At 48.8% G+C, this 12,088-nt stretch overlaps 1 protein-coding gene across 1 annotated transcript in view; it reads right to left on the minus strand.

Moving 5' to 3' along the window:
• Positions 1 to 12,088, minus strand: part of PREX1 (phosphatidylinositol-3,4,5-trisphosphate dependent Rac exchange factor 1) — a gene marked incomplete at its 5' end in the record, with an annotated part of 189,410 nt that overhangs the window by 66,458 nt on the left and 110,864 nt on the right. The window contains 2 exons of the mRNA XM_039912880.1: positions 5,318 to 5,451; positions 11,176 to 11,337. Coding sequence (XP_039768814.1) covers positions 5,318 to 5,451; positions 11,176 to 11,337 — 296 coding nt within the window. The remainder of the gene's footprint in view (positions 1 to 5,317; positions 5,452 to 11,175; positions 11,338 to 12,088) is intronic.

The raw sequence follows: 12,088 nt of genomic DNA on the forward strand, positions 1-12,088 counted from the left end.
TGACCAGGGCTAACCTATTACAGTGCAAGCAGTGCAAGGAGAAGGGAATAAGGATGGTAAGAAGAAGGATAATAATAATAATAAAAACATGAACAACATTAATCAATGTTGGTATTTGGTATTTGGTAAGCGCTTACTCTGTGCAGAGCACCGTTCTAAGCGCCGGGGTAGATACAGGGTAATCAGGTGGTCCCACGTGAGGCTCACAGTTAAACCCCATTTTACAGATGAGGGAACTGAGGCACAGAGAAGTGAAGTGACTTGCCCACAGTCACACAGCTGACAAGTGGCAGAGCCGGGAGTCGAACCCGTGACCTCTGACTCCGAAGCCCAGGCTCTTTCCACTGAGCCACGCTGCTTCCCCTCACATTGGTATTTGGATCACTAAGTGCCTAGCACCATACTTTGCACTGGGGTAAATACGAGATAATCCGGTCAGACACAGTCCCTGTCCCTCATGGGGCTCGTAGTCTAGGTAATAATAATAATAATTATGATATTTGTTAAGCACTTACTTTGGGCCAAGCACTGTTCTAAGCACTGGGGTAAATATAAGGTTATCGATTTGTACACACGGTCTAGCTAAGAGGGAGAACAGATATCGATCTCCATTTCGCAGATGAGGAAACTGAGGCACAGAGAAAGCAAGTGACTTGACCTAGGTCACACAGCAGGCATGTGAAAGAGCCCGGATTAGAACCCAGGTCCTCCGTCTCTCAGGCCTGCGCTCTCTCCACCAGGCCCCCAGGCTTAAACCTGAAGAGCATTTCAGTGAGGTTTGAGGCCACGCTAGCTTTAATGTTGGATGACCTAAACCAGCTCCACGGGCCGGTGGAAATAATAATTATTATTTATGGTATTTAAGAGCTTACCACGTGCCAGTCACTGTACTAAGAGCTGGGAAATAGCACAGGCCTGGGAGTCAGAGGACCTCGGTTCTGATCCCGGCTCTGCCACCAGTCTGCTTTGTGACCTTGGCCAAGACGCTTTTCTATGCCTCAGTTCCCTCATCTGCAACATAGGGGTAAAATACCTGTTTTCTCTCCTAATTAGACTGCTCACATGTGGGACGTGATTATCTTGTATCTACCCCAGCACTTAGTACAGTGCTTGGCACAGGGTAAACGCTTAACAAATACCACAATTATTACCATTATAATTATCATAATTTTTATCATTATAAGTATTATTATTTCCTAGGAAAGCTAAGAGCTGCACCTGCTGAGACCATTCTTTCACTGAACCTAGCTCCAGCATTAGTACAGCGTTTAGCAGAGTGGTTGATTGGGTGGTCTGGTGCAGGCCCCAGCGGCTACCACCGGGCAACCAGACGCTCCGGCACACTACGCCAATGGGTCAATCCCCCAACTAGTCTCCGGAATTCACCTCTACCATCATCCTTGGCTTGACTGACACCTTCATCCAGAGTCAAAGGTCATTAAGTGCCTGAAAAGTTGGCATGGATCCTGAGTCTAGTCTCCTGACTGTCTTATCCCGATCCCTTCGTGGAAATGTCTGACCATCTCAAGGGCAGCTGTGACCAACTGGAAACCAAAAACAGGCACGTCCACTCTTCCCTCTCAGCCGTGTCTTCTCGTTAGCCCGCTAGACCATAAGCCCGTCGTGGGCAGGGAATGGGTCTATTGTTCTGCCGTACTCTCTCGAGCACATCGTCCAGTGCTCTGCACACGGAAAGCGCTCAATAAATACAACTGAACGAATGAAATATGATTGAACGAATGATAGCCAAGAGTCGACACCTCCCAAAGTAATCTCTTGAATATCCACGGGATCTTCCTTCAGAGCACTTGAAAAGATTCCCGTATGTTAGAACATCCTCGCAAGCCGCCGATTTTCAATTGGTGAAACTGAGGCTCAGAGAGGTTGAGATGCTTCCCAGGGTCACCCAGCAGAGCCAAGTCTGGAACACCGGTTTCTGGAATCCCAGCCATATCGCTCAGCCGCTAGTTGCCTCCAAGAACAGACTGATTCTGACGCCAGGCCTGGACCCAACTAGCAGCCTGAGTTGTACTTAAAGCAAGTCAGAAATGCCCTGCAGGCTGTAGGTGGAGGCAGCTCCTTCCCCCAAGGTCAAAGGTCTGGGAAGGGGTTTGTCCCAAGAGTCCCCGGTTCCGCCAGCCTGGAACCGGCAAGACTCAAGCCAGAACAGCAATAAGAGACCCGAGCACTGGGCAACTTCCCACACACTTCCTGATGGGACCAGCGGGTCCCAGATAGGTTTGAATTATAAACTCAGCATCAGAGGTCATTCTCCAAATCCCCCAGTGCCCCAGCCCCTCCCCACAGGACTCCTCCTGGGCCTCTATCCTAGGTCACTCAGTCAGTGAATTGTATTTATTGAGCTCTTACTGTGTGCACCGCACTGTACTAAGCCCTCGGGAGAGTACAATGTAACAATAAAATGACACATTCCCCGCCCACGGTGAGCGTACAGTCCAGAGAAGTCCGGGAGGACGGCTTGCACGTCCACTCTCCCACCTCCACCACTTGTCTACTCTGTGACCTTGGGCAAATCACTTCACTTTTCTGTGCCTCAGCTGTAAAATGGGGATTAAGACCGGGAGCCAGTTGTGTCCAATCTGATTACCTCGTATCTGCCCCCAGTGCTTAGAACTGTGCTTGGCACATAATAAGTGCTTAACAAATACGATTATTATAAATATTATTATTATCACTCTTCCCGGGCCAGACTATCCAGAAAAACAAGGCGGGACGGATCACTTCAGCTAAAAAAAACCCTACGAATTGTCTTCACGTCACGCAACCCCCGGCAGACGTCCTCTTAATTAAAAGCAGACTCTGCCGTCTCAGAGCATCTGTTCGTGTGGCACTAGTAGGAAAAGTTAAGCAACACGGAGGCTTTGGAGAACTCATCTGATTCCCAGCCAAAACCATGAGGAACTCGGGATTTATCTGCCCGGCACAAGCAGGGAGAGGTCCGATTGCAGGCTAGGGAACATTTTGTTTTCTAAACTTCGGCCTCCTGGGACAAGGGCCTGCTCCACAAGGGAGAAGGGGAGGGAGTACCAGCTGTGCCCTCCAAACTGCCCAGAAGGCGTCACTGACTCTGGGGCAGGAAAAGGAAACAAGGATGGGGTGAAACAGAGGGTACGGGAGCAGATGATCACCCCCACCCCGAATAGAGGCAGGGCCTGAGATTGGGTCGAAGAGTGATTTGACCCAGGAAGAGACTCACAGTAGGGACAACTCCACCAACTGAAGACAGCAGGGCACAGCAAGCAGGAATAGGAGGCAAGAATCATTTAGATGCAGGGCTGAGATTTTTTTTGTTAAGCGCATACAAGTGTCAAGCGTTGTTCTAAGCACTGGGGTAGGTACAAGTTAATTAAGTCAGACACCGTCTCCGACCCCCATGGGGCTCCCAGTTTAAGTAGGAGGGAGAACGGGCATTTAATCCCCATTTTACAGTTGAGGAAACTGAGAAACAGAGAAGTCAAGGGACTTGCCCGTGATCGCACTGCAAGCAATTGGCAGAGCCGGGATTAGAACTCTGATCCGCTGACTTCCAGGCCCGGGCCCTTTCCACCGGTCCACCCTGCTCTTATTTAATATTGAACCTAAGAGAGACAGATTTGAGGAGAGAAGAGAATCCTGGGGGCAGAGAGAACCACATCGATGTCCCATCGGAACTGGGAGAAGGTCAGCGGGGGCTATCCCTTGGGGCTGGGGGCCGTGAAACTCAGTGGAAAGAGTAGAGGGCCGAGAGGCAGGAGACACGGGTTCTAATTCCAGCCCTGCCGCTTGCCTACTGCGTCACCTTGGGCAGGGCATCTAATTGCTCTGTGCCTCATCTTCCTCAACTGAAAAATGGAGATAAAATGCCTGTACTCCCTCTTAGACTGTGAGCAAGTAGAGCAGGGACCGTGTTCGATCCAACAGTCCCGAAGGTTCTCACCGGGCCTCGTTCTTGTCTTGTCGTCAATCCCTGGACCACATCCTCCCTCTGGCCTGGAATACCCTCCCCCTCCTCAAATCCGCCGAACTAGCACACTTCCAGGAGGCCCTCCCAGACTAAGCCCCCCTTTTTCTATACTCCCCCTTCCCTCCCCATCGTCCTGACTCACTCCCTTTGTTCTGCTTCCCTCCCCGCCCCACAGCACTTGTGTATATATGTACATATTGATAATGATTCTATTTATTTTTATTAATGATGTGCATATATCTATAATTCTTTTTATTTGTAACGATGCTACTGATGCCCGTTCACTTGTTTTGATGTCTGTCTCCCCGCTTCTGGACTGTGAGCAGGGATTGTCTCTGTTGTTGAATTGTACTTCCCAAGTGCTTAGTACAGTGCTCTGCACACAGTAAGCGCTCAATAAATACAATTGAATAAATGAATGTAACTACTCTAACGCTTAGCACAGTGTTCAACACACAGTAAGCGCTTATTAAATACCACAGTTATTAAACAGGAAAAGAAGACAGAAGGTTCACTGAGGCTGGGCCCACACGAAAGGCCTATGCTAGAGTTCATGGAGACCAAAAAAACCCAGAATCCAGGCGATTCGACTCCTGATGAAGGACAGCACACCAGGAGAGTCCCGTACAGTGTCATTTCAACAGCCTCAAAGACCAGGGTAAGATAAGTAGTAAGTCAGGAAATGCGTGGCTTAGCGGATAGAGCACGGGCGTGGAAGTCAGAAGCCTCTGGGTCCTAAGTCTGGCTCTGCCACATGCCTGTTGTGTCATCTTAGAAGCAGCGTGGCTCAGTGGAAAGAGCCCGGGCTTGGGAGCCAGAGATCATGGGTTCGAATCCCGGCTCTGCCGCTTGTCAGCTCTGTGACTGTGGGCAAGTCACTTTACTTCTCTGGGCCTCAATTACCTCATCTGTAAAATGGGGATTAACTGTGAGCCTCACGTGGCACAACCTGATTACCCTGTATCTACCCCAGTGCTTAGAACAGTGCTCTGCACAGAGTAAGCGCTTAACAAATACCAACCTTATTATCTTGGGCAAGTCGCTTCACTTCTCCAGGCCTCAGTTAGCTCATCTGGATGAGGATTAAGACTGTGAGCTCTATGTGGGACAGGGACTGTGTCCAACCCGATTCCCTTGTATCTATCCCATTGCTTAGTACAGTGCCTGGCATATAGTACGCGCTTAACAAATACCACAATTATTATTATGGAACGGGGAAAGATGTCCAGAGAAGAACAAAGGAAGAGAGTGGGTTTAGATGGCCCACACCTAGCCCGCACCATGGTATATCAGAAGCGCCACTCCATCTCCCACGGTGCCCGGTGACCCGGGAGCGATTCCAGCCTCACTCACCTGGATTTCCGCTTGCAGTACACCAGCAGGTTGTCGAACAGAAAAAAGGTTCTCTCCTGGATGTTTCCTGCCGAGATCTTCAGCAAGGTCCCTTGCAGGAGGAGCTGGGTGCAGATGTCCGTCAGGTTGGAGCCCTAGTTGGAGAGGCGACATGATATAATAATAATAATGATGATGGTATTTATCAAGCGCCATGTGCCAGGCACTGTACTAAGCACTGAGGTAGATACAAGATAATCGGTTTGGATACGGTCCCTGTCCCACATAGGGCTCACAGTCTTAATCCCCGTTTTATAGACGAGGGAACCGAGGCACAGAGAAGTTAAGTGACTCGCCCAAGGTCACAGGGCAGACAAGTGGCAGAGGATGGATTAGAATCCATGACCTTCTGATTCCCAGGCCCGTGCTCTATCCACTAGTCCATACTGGCCTCTCATCACCAACACTCCACTATTCCATGGGAGTCCCACATCGAAATGGCATCTCTTCTGCAAGGACTGAGTGTTGACTTCCTGGATCGTCTACTATGCTCCCCTCCAGGGGAAGACTACTAGGCCACACGCTATGAAAGCTCAAACTCATCCTCTGACAGTCAGCAACAGTTTGGAAATGAATTTACTTCAGAGCATTCTCAGCTACAGTTCATTCATTCACTCAGTCATATTTATTGAGTGCTTACTATGGACAAAGCACATTCTCGGCCCACAGTGAGCTTCAAGTCTAGAGGGGGAGAGAGATGTTAATATAAATGCAAGTACTTATAAATACTATAAATATTTATATTATATAAATACATTACGGTGATGAAACGGTACTGGGTAACTGAAGTTCAATGTGGGTCCTATCTCTGGCTGGTACCTTCAACTTCTCTGGGGCTCCCCTTTTTCCTCAGCTCCCCCTCCTCTCCCTATCACCTTGACTCGCTCCCTTTCCTCTACCACCCACCCCCCGACCCCACAGTACTTGTGTATATATGTCCATATCTATAATTCTATTTATATTATTGCCTGTTTACTTGTTTTGATGGGTATAGATCTATAATTCTGTTTTTATTGATGCCTGTTTACTTGTTTTGATGTCTGTCTCCCCCCTTCTAGACTGTAAGCTCGGCGTGGGCAGGGGTTGTCTCTCTTTATTGCTGAATTGTACTTTCCAAGCACTTAGTACAGTGCCCTGCACATAGTAAACGTTCAATAAATATGACTGAATGAACGAATGGCTCCAGTAGTAGCAGCAGTAGCATTTATTGAGCACCGACTTAGTGTAGTGCACTTCACTGAGCCGTTGGGAAGGACAAAATAATCAAGGAACACGTTCCCCTGTCCATAAGGAGCTTCCATTCTAATGGGGGAGAGACACAATGTCTAGAGCAATAAACTGAGGGGTCATTCAACCGTGCTTACTTAATAAGGTGCTAATAAATTCATAAGCGGTCTCGCTTCTCTTACGCCGAGTCGCTTCCGACCCAAAGCGACGCAACGGACACGTCTCTCCCAGAACGCCCCGCTCTCCATCTGCAATCGTTCTGGTAGCGTATCCATAGAGTTTTCTTGGTAAAAATATGGAATAGTTTGTTGAATAATAATAGCAGTCGTTTAGCACTTATTATACGCCAAGCACTGTTCTAAGCACCGGGATAGATACAAGTTAATCAGTTCCTGTCCCATATGGGGCTCGTATTCTTAGCCTCATTTTATAGATGAGGTAACTGAGGCCCAGAGAAGTGAAGTGACTTCTCCAAGGCCACACGGCAAGCAACTGGCAGAGCTGGCATCAGAACCGAGGTCCTCTGACTCCCAGGCCGAACCTTTATCCGCTAGGCCACTCTACTAGTGGAGCAACAAATTACCAGTGAGATAAAATCAAATCTCCAAGGCCCAGTCGGCTCTTTCTGTCCAAGCAGCAGGAGGCCTCAGGCCCCCTCTGTGAGGCTGAGCCCTGTCCCCCTTTCCCTGGGACGCCTGCACTCTTCAGCATCACTTCACTCTTGAAACTCTTCAGTTTCACTGGCGGGCCACAGAGATGACCACGTCACCTGAATCTGCCCACGGCAAGAACAGGCCCCCCCCCCCCCCCCCGAGGGGCAAATAGCTCGGGGCCTCTTCCCCCTATCGCCGCTTGTTCCCCATTTACAAACTGAGCAGACGTGGGGAACGGAAAGAGGCAAAAGAGGGGAAAGAGGGCCTCTGGCCACCTGACTGACATTACCAAAGCGGAAGTCCTTTCGGCGCGTTTGGCGAATTGTTGATTTGCATGTTCTTGAAAAAGAGAACTGACTTTGGATTGCAAGAAAAACTCCGACATTAGCTCTTCTCCCAGGTCCGCCTCTCCCCAACAGCAGCCTTTGCTGAACATACTGGCACCACAACAGTCTACCAGCTCTGTTTTATTGTATTCTCCCAGATGCTTAGTACAGTGTTCCGCCACAGTAAACTCAGTAAAAAAACACCGATTGATTGTCCATCGCTACTGGGTCGAGGGGTTTTTATTGGTTGGTATATGTTAGACGCTTTCTATGAGTCAGGCACTGTTCTAAGCGATGGGGTAGATACAAGCTAATCAGGTTAGACACAGTCCATGTCCCACATGGGGCTCACAATCTTATTCCCCTCTAGACTGTAAATTCGTTGTGGGCAGGGAATATGTCGTTCGATTGTTCCATTGTACTTTCCCAAGTAAGCGTTCATTAAATACGACTGACTCCCCATTATAATTTGAGGGAACCAAGGCCCGGAGAAGTTAGATGACTTGCCGACAAGTGGCAGAAGCAGGATTAGAACCCAGGATTCCCAGCCCGTGCTCTTTCCAATAAGCCAAGCTGCTTCTCTACCTACCAACTCTACATACCTTCCTCTGTTGCAGAGTATTCTGCCAAGCTTTTGTGTTCTGCACAAAGTAAACACTCAATAAGGTTAGGTTTTGTTTGGGATGTGGAAGACAACAATCAATCAATGGTATTTATCGAGCGCTTACTATATGCAGAGCAATGTACTAAGTTTTTGGGAGAGCACAATACAACAGAATTAGCTTACAGGCTAAGGGGGAGAAGACAGCATGGTATAGAATGTAGCTCTGGACCGTAGACTCTAGACTGTAAGCTCGCTGTGGGCAGGGAATGTGATTGTTTATTGTTGTACTGTACACTCCCTATCGCTTAGTACAGTGCAGTGCTTTACACACAGTAAGCGCTCAACAAATATGAATGAATGAATGGTGGATAGAGCATGGGGCTGGAAGTCAGAAGGACCTGAGTTCTAACCCCGGCTCTGTCACTTGTCTACCGTGAGACCTTGGGCAAGGCGCTTCACTTCTCTGGACCTCAGTTACCTCATCTGTAAAATGGGGATTGAGCCTGTGAGCCCCACATGGGACAGGGACTGTGTCCAACTTGATTCGCTTGTATCCACCCCAGCGCTTAGTTCAGTGCCTGGCACATAGTAAGTGTTTAACAAATACCATGATGATGATGATGATGATGATTATTACATGATCTAACCCCAGTGTAGAGAGGCTCCTATCCAAATGTGAAAAGTTCAAGACTCGCCATTTGTGATTCGTACCTCCGCCGTCCCCAAACCCCCACCATCATTTCCTCCCACTTCTGACCCCAAAATGATTTTTGAAAACTGCTTCTGGGAGACTGGATGTCCTGAACGTTCTCCGGGAGGGAGGCAGGAGCTTCCTGGGTCCAAGAACCACACAGCTGGGGATCTGGGCCACTCCCCCGTCTCCAGCCACAGGCCAAAAACAGCTTTCAGGGAAAAAGAACGATCAACTGCCACAAAAATAAAACGGGGGATGGGGTGGAAGCCAACTCGGGCGCCCGGCCAGAGGTCAAAGCCAGAAGAAGTTGGCGCGGCCCCCCCGGATGATGAACGACGTCCTCCGCTGAGGAATTCGTTCGGCCGAAGGCGATCTGAAATGTCAACCCTGCCGGGTGTCGGGCCCCGGAAATGCCACTTCACACCACCAACTTCCTGCCGTTAAGCTAGTGTGATCCCCGAAGGACCCAAACCCTCGCTGGAGGGACCCAGCAAGATGTCTTGGCCAGTTGGAGAGGATGAATCAAACAATGTCGCCAGCTGGAGAGTATGAATCGATCAATCAATAGTATTTATTGAGCCATTTACCATGTGCAGGCCTGGGTTCTAATCCCAGATCTGCCACGTGACTGCTGGGTGACCGTGGACAAGTCACTTCTCTGTGCCTCAGTTCCCTCATCTGTAAAATGGGGACTAAGACTTATGGTCACAGATTCTCTGATGCCCAGATCTGTGCTCTTTCCTTTAGACTACTCTGCTCCTCAGTTATCTTTATCCATTAGCTTTCTGCATTATCTTTACTCTCTTTTCCATCCATCTCTGCGCCCCCACCTTCTAATCGTAAGCTCCTTAAAGGCAGGGATCGGGTCTAGTTATTCTCCTGTTCTCTCCCAAGCATTCAGTACAGTGCTCTGCACACAGTAAGCACTCAATAAATACCACTGATTGATCGATTACTCTGGAGGACCTTGTCTATTAGCTCTCTTGTACTCTCTCAAGCACTCAGAACAGTGTTCTGCATAGAATAAGTGCTCCCAGTGATAATAATAATAATAATGCTGGTATTTGTTAAGCGCTTACTAGGCGCAGAGCACTGTTCTAAACGCTGGGGGAGATACAGGGTGATCAGGTGGTCCCACGTGAGGCTCACAGTTAATCCCCATTTTACAGATGAGGTAACTGAGGCACAGAGAAGTGAACTGACCTGCCCACAGTCACAGAGCTGACAAGTGGCAGAGCCGGGATTCGAACCCATGACCTCTGACTCCCAAGCCCGGGCTCCTTCCGCTGAGCCACGCTGCTTCTCTGTAAGTACTTACCAAGTATGAATTTTTAAAAGTGCTCAATGATTGAGCAGTGATTGTTAATAATAATAATAATAATAATAATGTTGGTATTTGTTAAGCGCTTACTATGTGCCGAGCACTGTTCTAAGCGCTGGAGTAGTCACAGGGGAATCAGGTTGTCCCACGTGGGGCTCACAGTCTTAATCCCCATTTTACAGATGAGGTAACTGAGGCACAGAGAAGTGAAGTGACTTGCCCAGAGTCACACAGCTGACAAGTGGCCGAGCCGGGATTCGAACCCATGAACTCTGACTCCAAAGCCCGGGCTCTTTCCACTGAGCCACGCTGCTTCTCTGTTCGATTTGATTGCTCTGCACACAAGCACCTCAAGGGTCAGGATCTTGACTACTAGCTATATTGTACTCTCCCAAGTGCTTAGTACAGTGTTCGGCCGACAGGAAGCACTCAATAAATACCACTGATGATAATGGGTGATTCCGGGTGGATCGGGGGTTTTTTAATGATATTTGTTAAGCACTTACTATATGCCAGGCACTAGCTCAAGCTAATCAAGCTGGACATAGTCCATGTCCTAAGTGGGGCTCCAAGCCTTAATCCCCGTTGTACAGATGATGTAACTGAGGCTCAAAGACCAAGCCAAGGTCACCCAGTAGACAGGTGGCGGGGCTGGGATCAGAACCCAGGTCCTCCTGACTCCCAGGTCTGTGTTCTTATCCCCCATTGATGATGATGGAAAGGTGGTCTTGGAAGTTGGGTGGACCAGGATGGAAGTCTGTTTATTGTCGTATTGTACTCTCCCCAGCACAGTGCTCTGCAGACAGTAAGCGCTCAATAAATATGATTAAATAGATGAATGAATGGAAGAAATCTAGTTTAGTGTCAAAGTTCCGGGCCTCCCCACATCAGTCTCCGGACTCTTGTCCATGACCCCCACCCCCTTTTCCTCCCCCAGGCCCCGTGTGCACGGGGGGTTTGCATCGGCGGCCGGCCCAGCCCGCTCGGCCCCTACCTCCCAGCCTTCTATGTGGGACTGCAGCTGCTCCAATGCCTCCAGCTTCTCCATCTGCCGCTTGGTCTCATTAATGTTGCTGCAAACCGTCTTCATGGCCTGGAGGGCGTTCTGGACCGCTGGATGGTCAGGGTGCTTGCCAGGTGTCCTCTTGGCCAGCTCCTTCCAAGACAGAACAGCCGGAAGTTAACCTAGGAGAGATGCCCCGATGACCCCCATCCCAGCCGATCCTCCGATTACAAAGAAAAACCAAATGGCTGAGAGAGAGGGGAGCTAACTACGCTAATATCACTCCCTCCCATCTTCTAGACTGTAAGCTCCTTGTGGGCAGGGAATAATAATAATGGGGTTTGTTGAGCACTTACTATGTGCCAAGCACTGTTCTAAGCACTGGGGTAGATCTGTATTGTATATATTTTTTATTACCCTATTTATTTTGTTAATGAGATGTACAGCACCCTGATTCTATTTATTGCTATTGTTTTAATGATGTACGTCCCCTTGATTCTATTTATTGCTATTCTTTTTGTCTGTCTCCCCCGATTAGACTGTAAGCCCGTCAGTGAACAGGGACTGTCTCTATCCGTTGCCGATTTGTACATTCCAAGCACTTAGTACAGTGCTCTGCACAGAGTAAGCGCTCAATAAATGCTACTGAATGAATGAATGAATGAATACAAGGTAATCGGGTCGATAACAGTCCCTGTCCCACATAGGGCTCACAGTCTTAATCCCCATTTTACAGATGAGGAAACTGAGGCACAGAGAAGTTAAAGGTCACACAGCAGGCAACTGGCAGAGCTGGGATTAGAACCCGGGTCCTCTGATTCCCAGGCCCTTACTTTTTCTACCAGGCCAAGTTGCTGTCTTTTCAGCCTAGATTCTCTTGTTCACTCCTCAGTGGATGTGTAGA

Source organism: Ornithorhynchus anatinus, chromosome 8 (assembly GCF_004115215.2).
Source record: "Ornithorhynchus anatinus isolate Pmale09 chromosome 8, mOrnAna1.pri.v4, whole genome shotgun sequence".
Lineage (NCBI taxonomy): Eukaryota > Metazoa > Chordata > Mammalia > Monotremata > Ornithorhynchidae > Ornithorhynchus > Ornithorhynchus anatinus.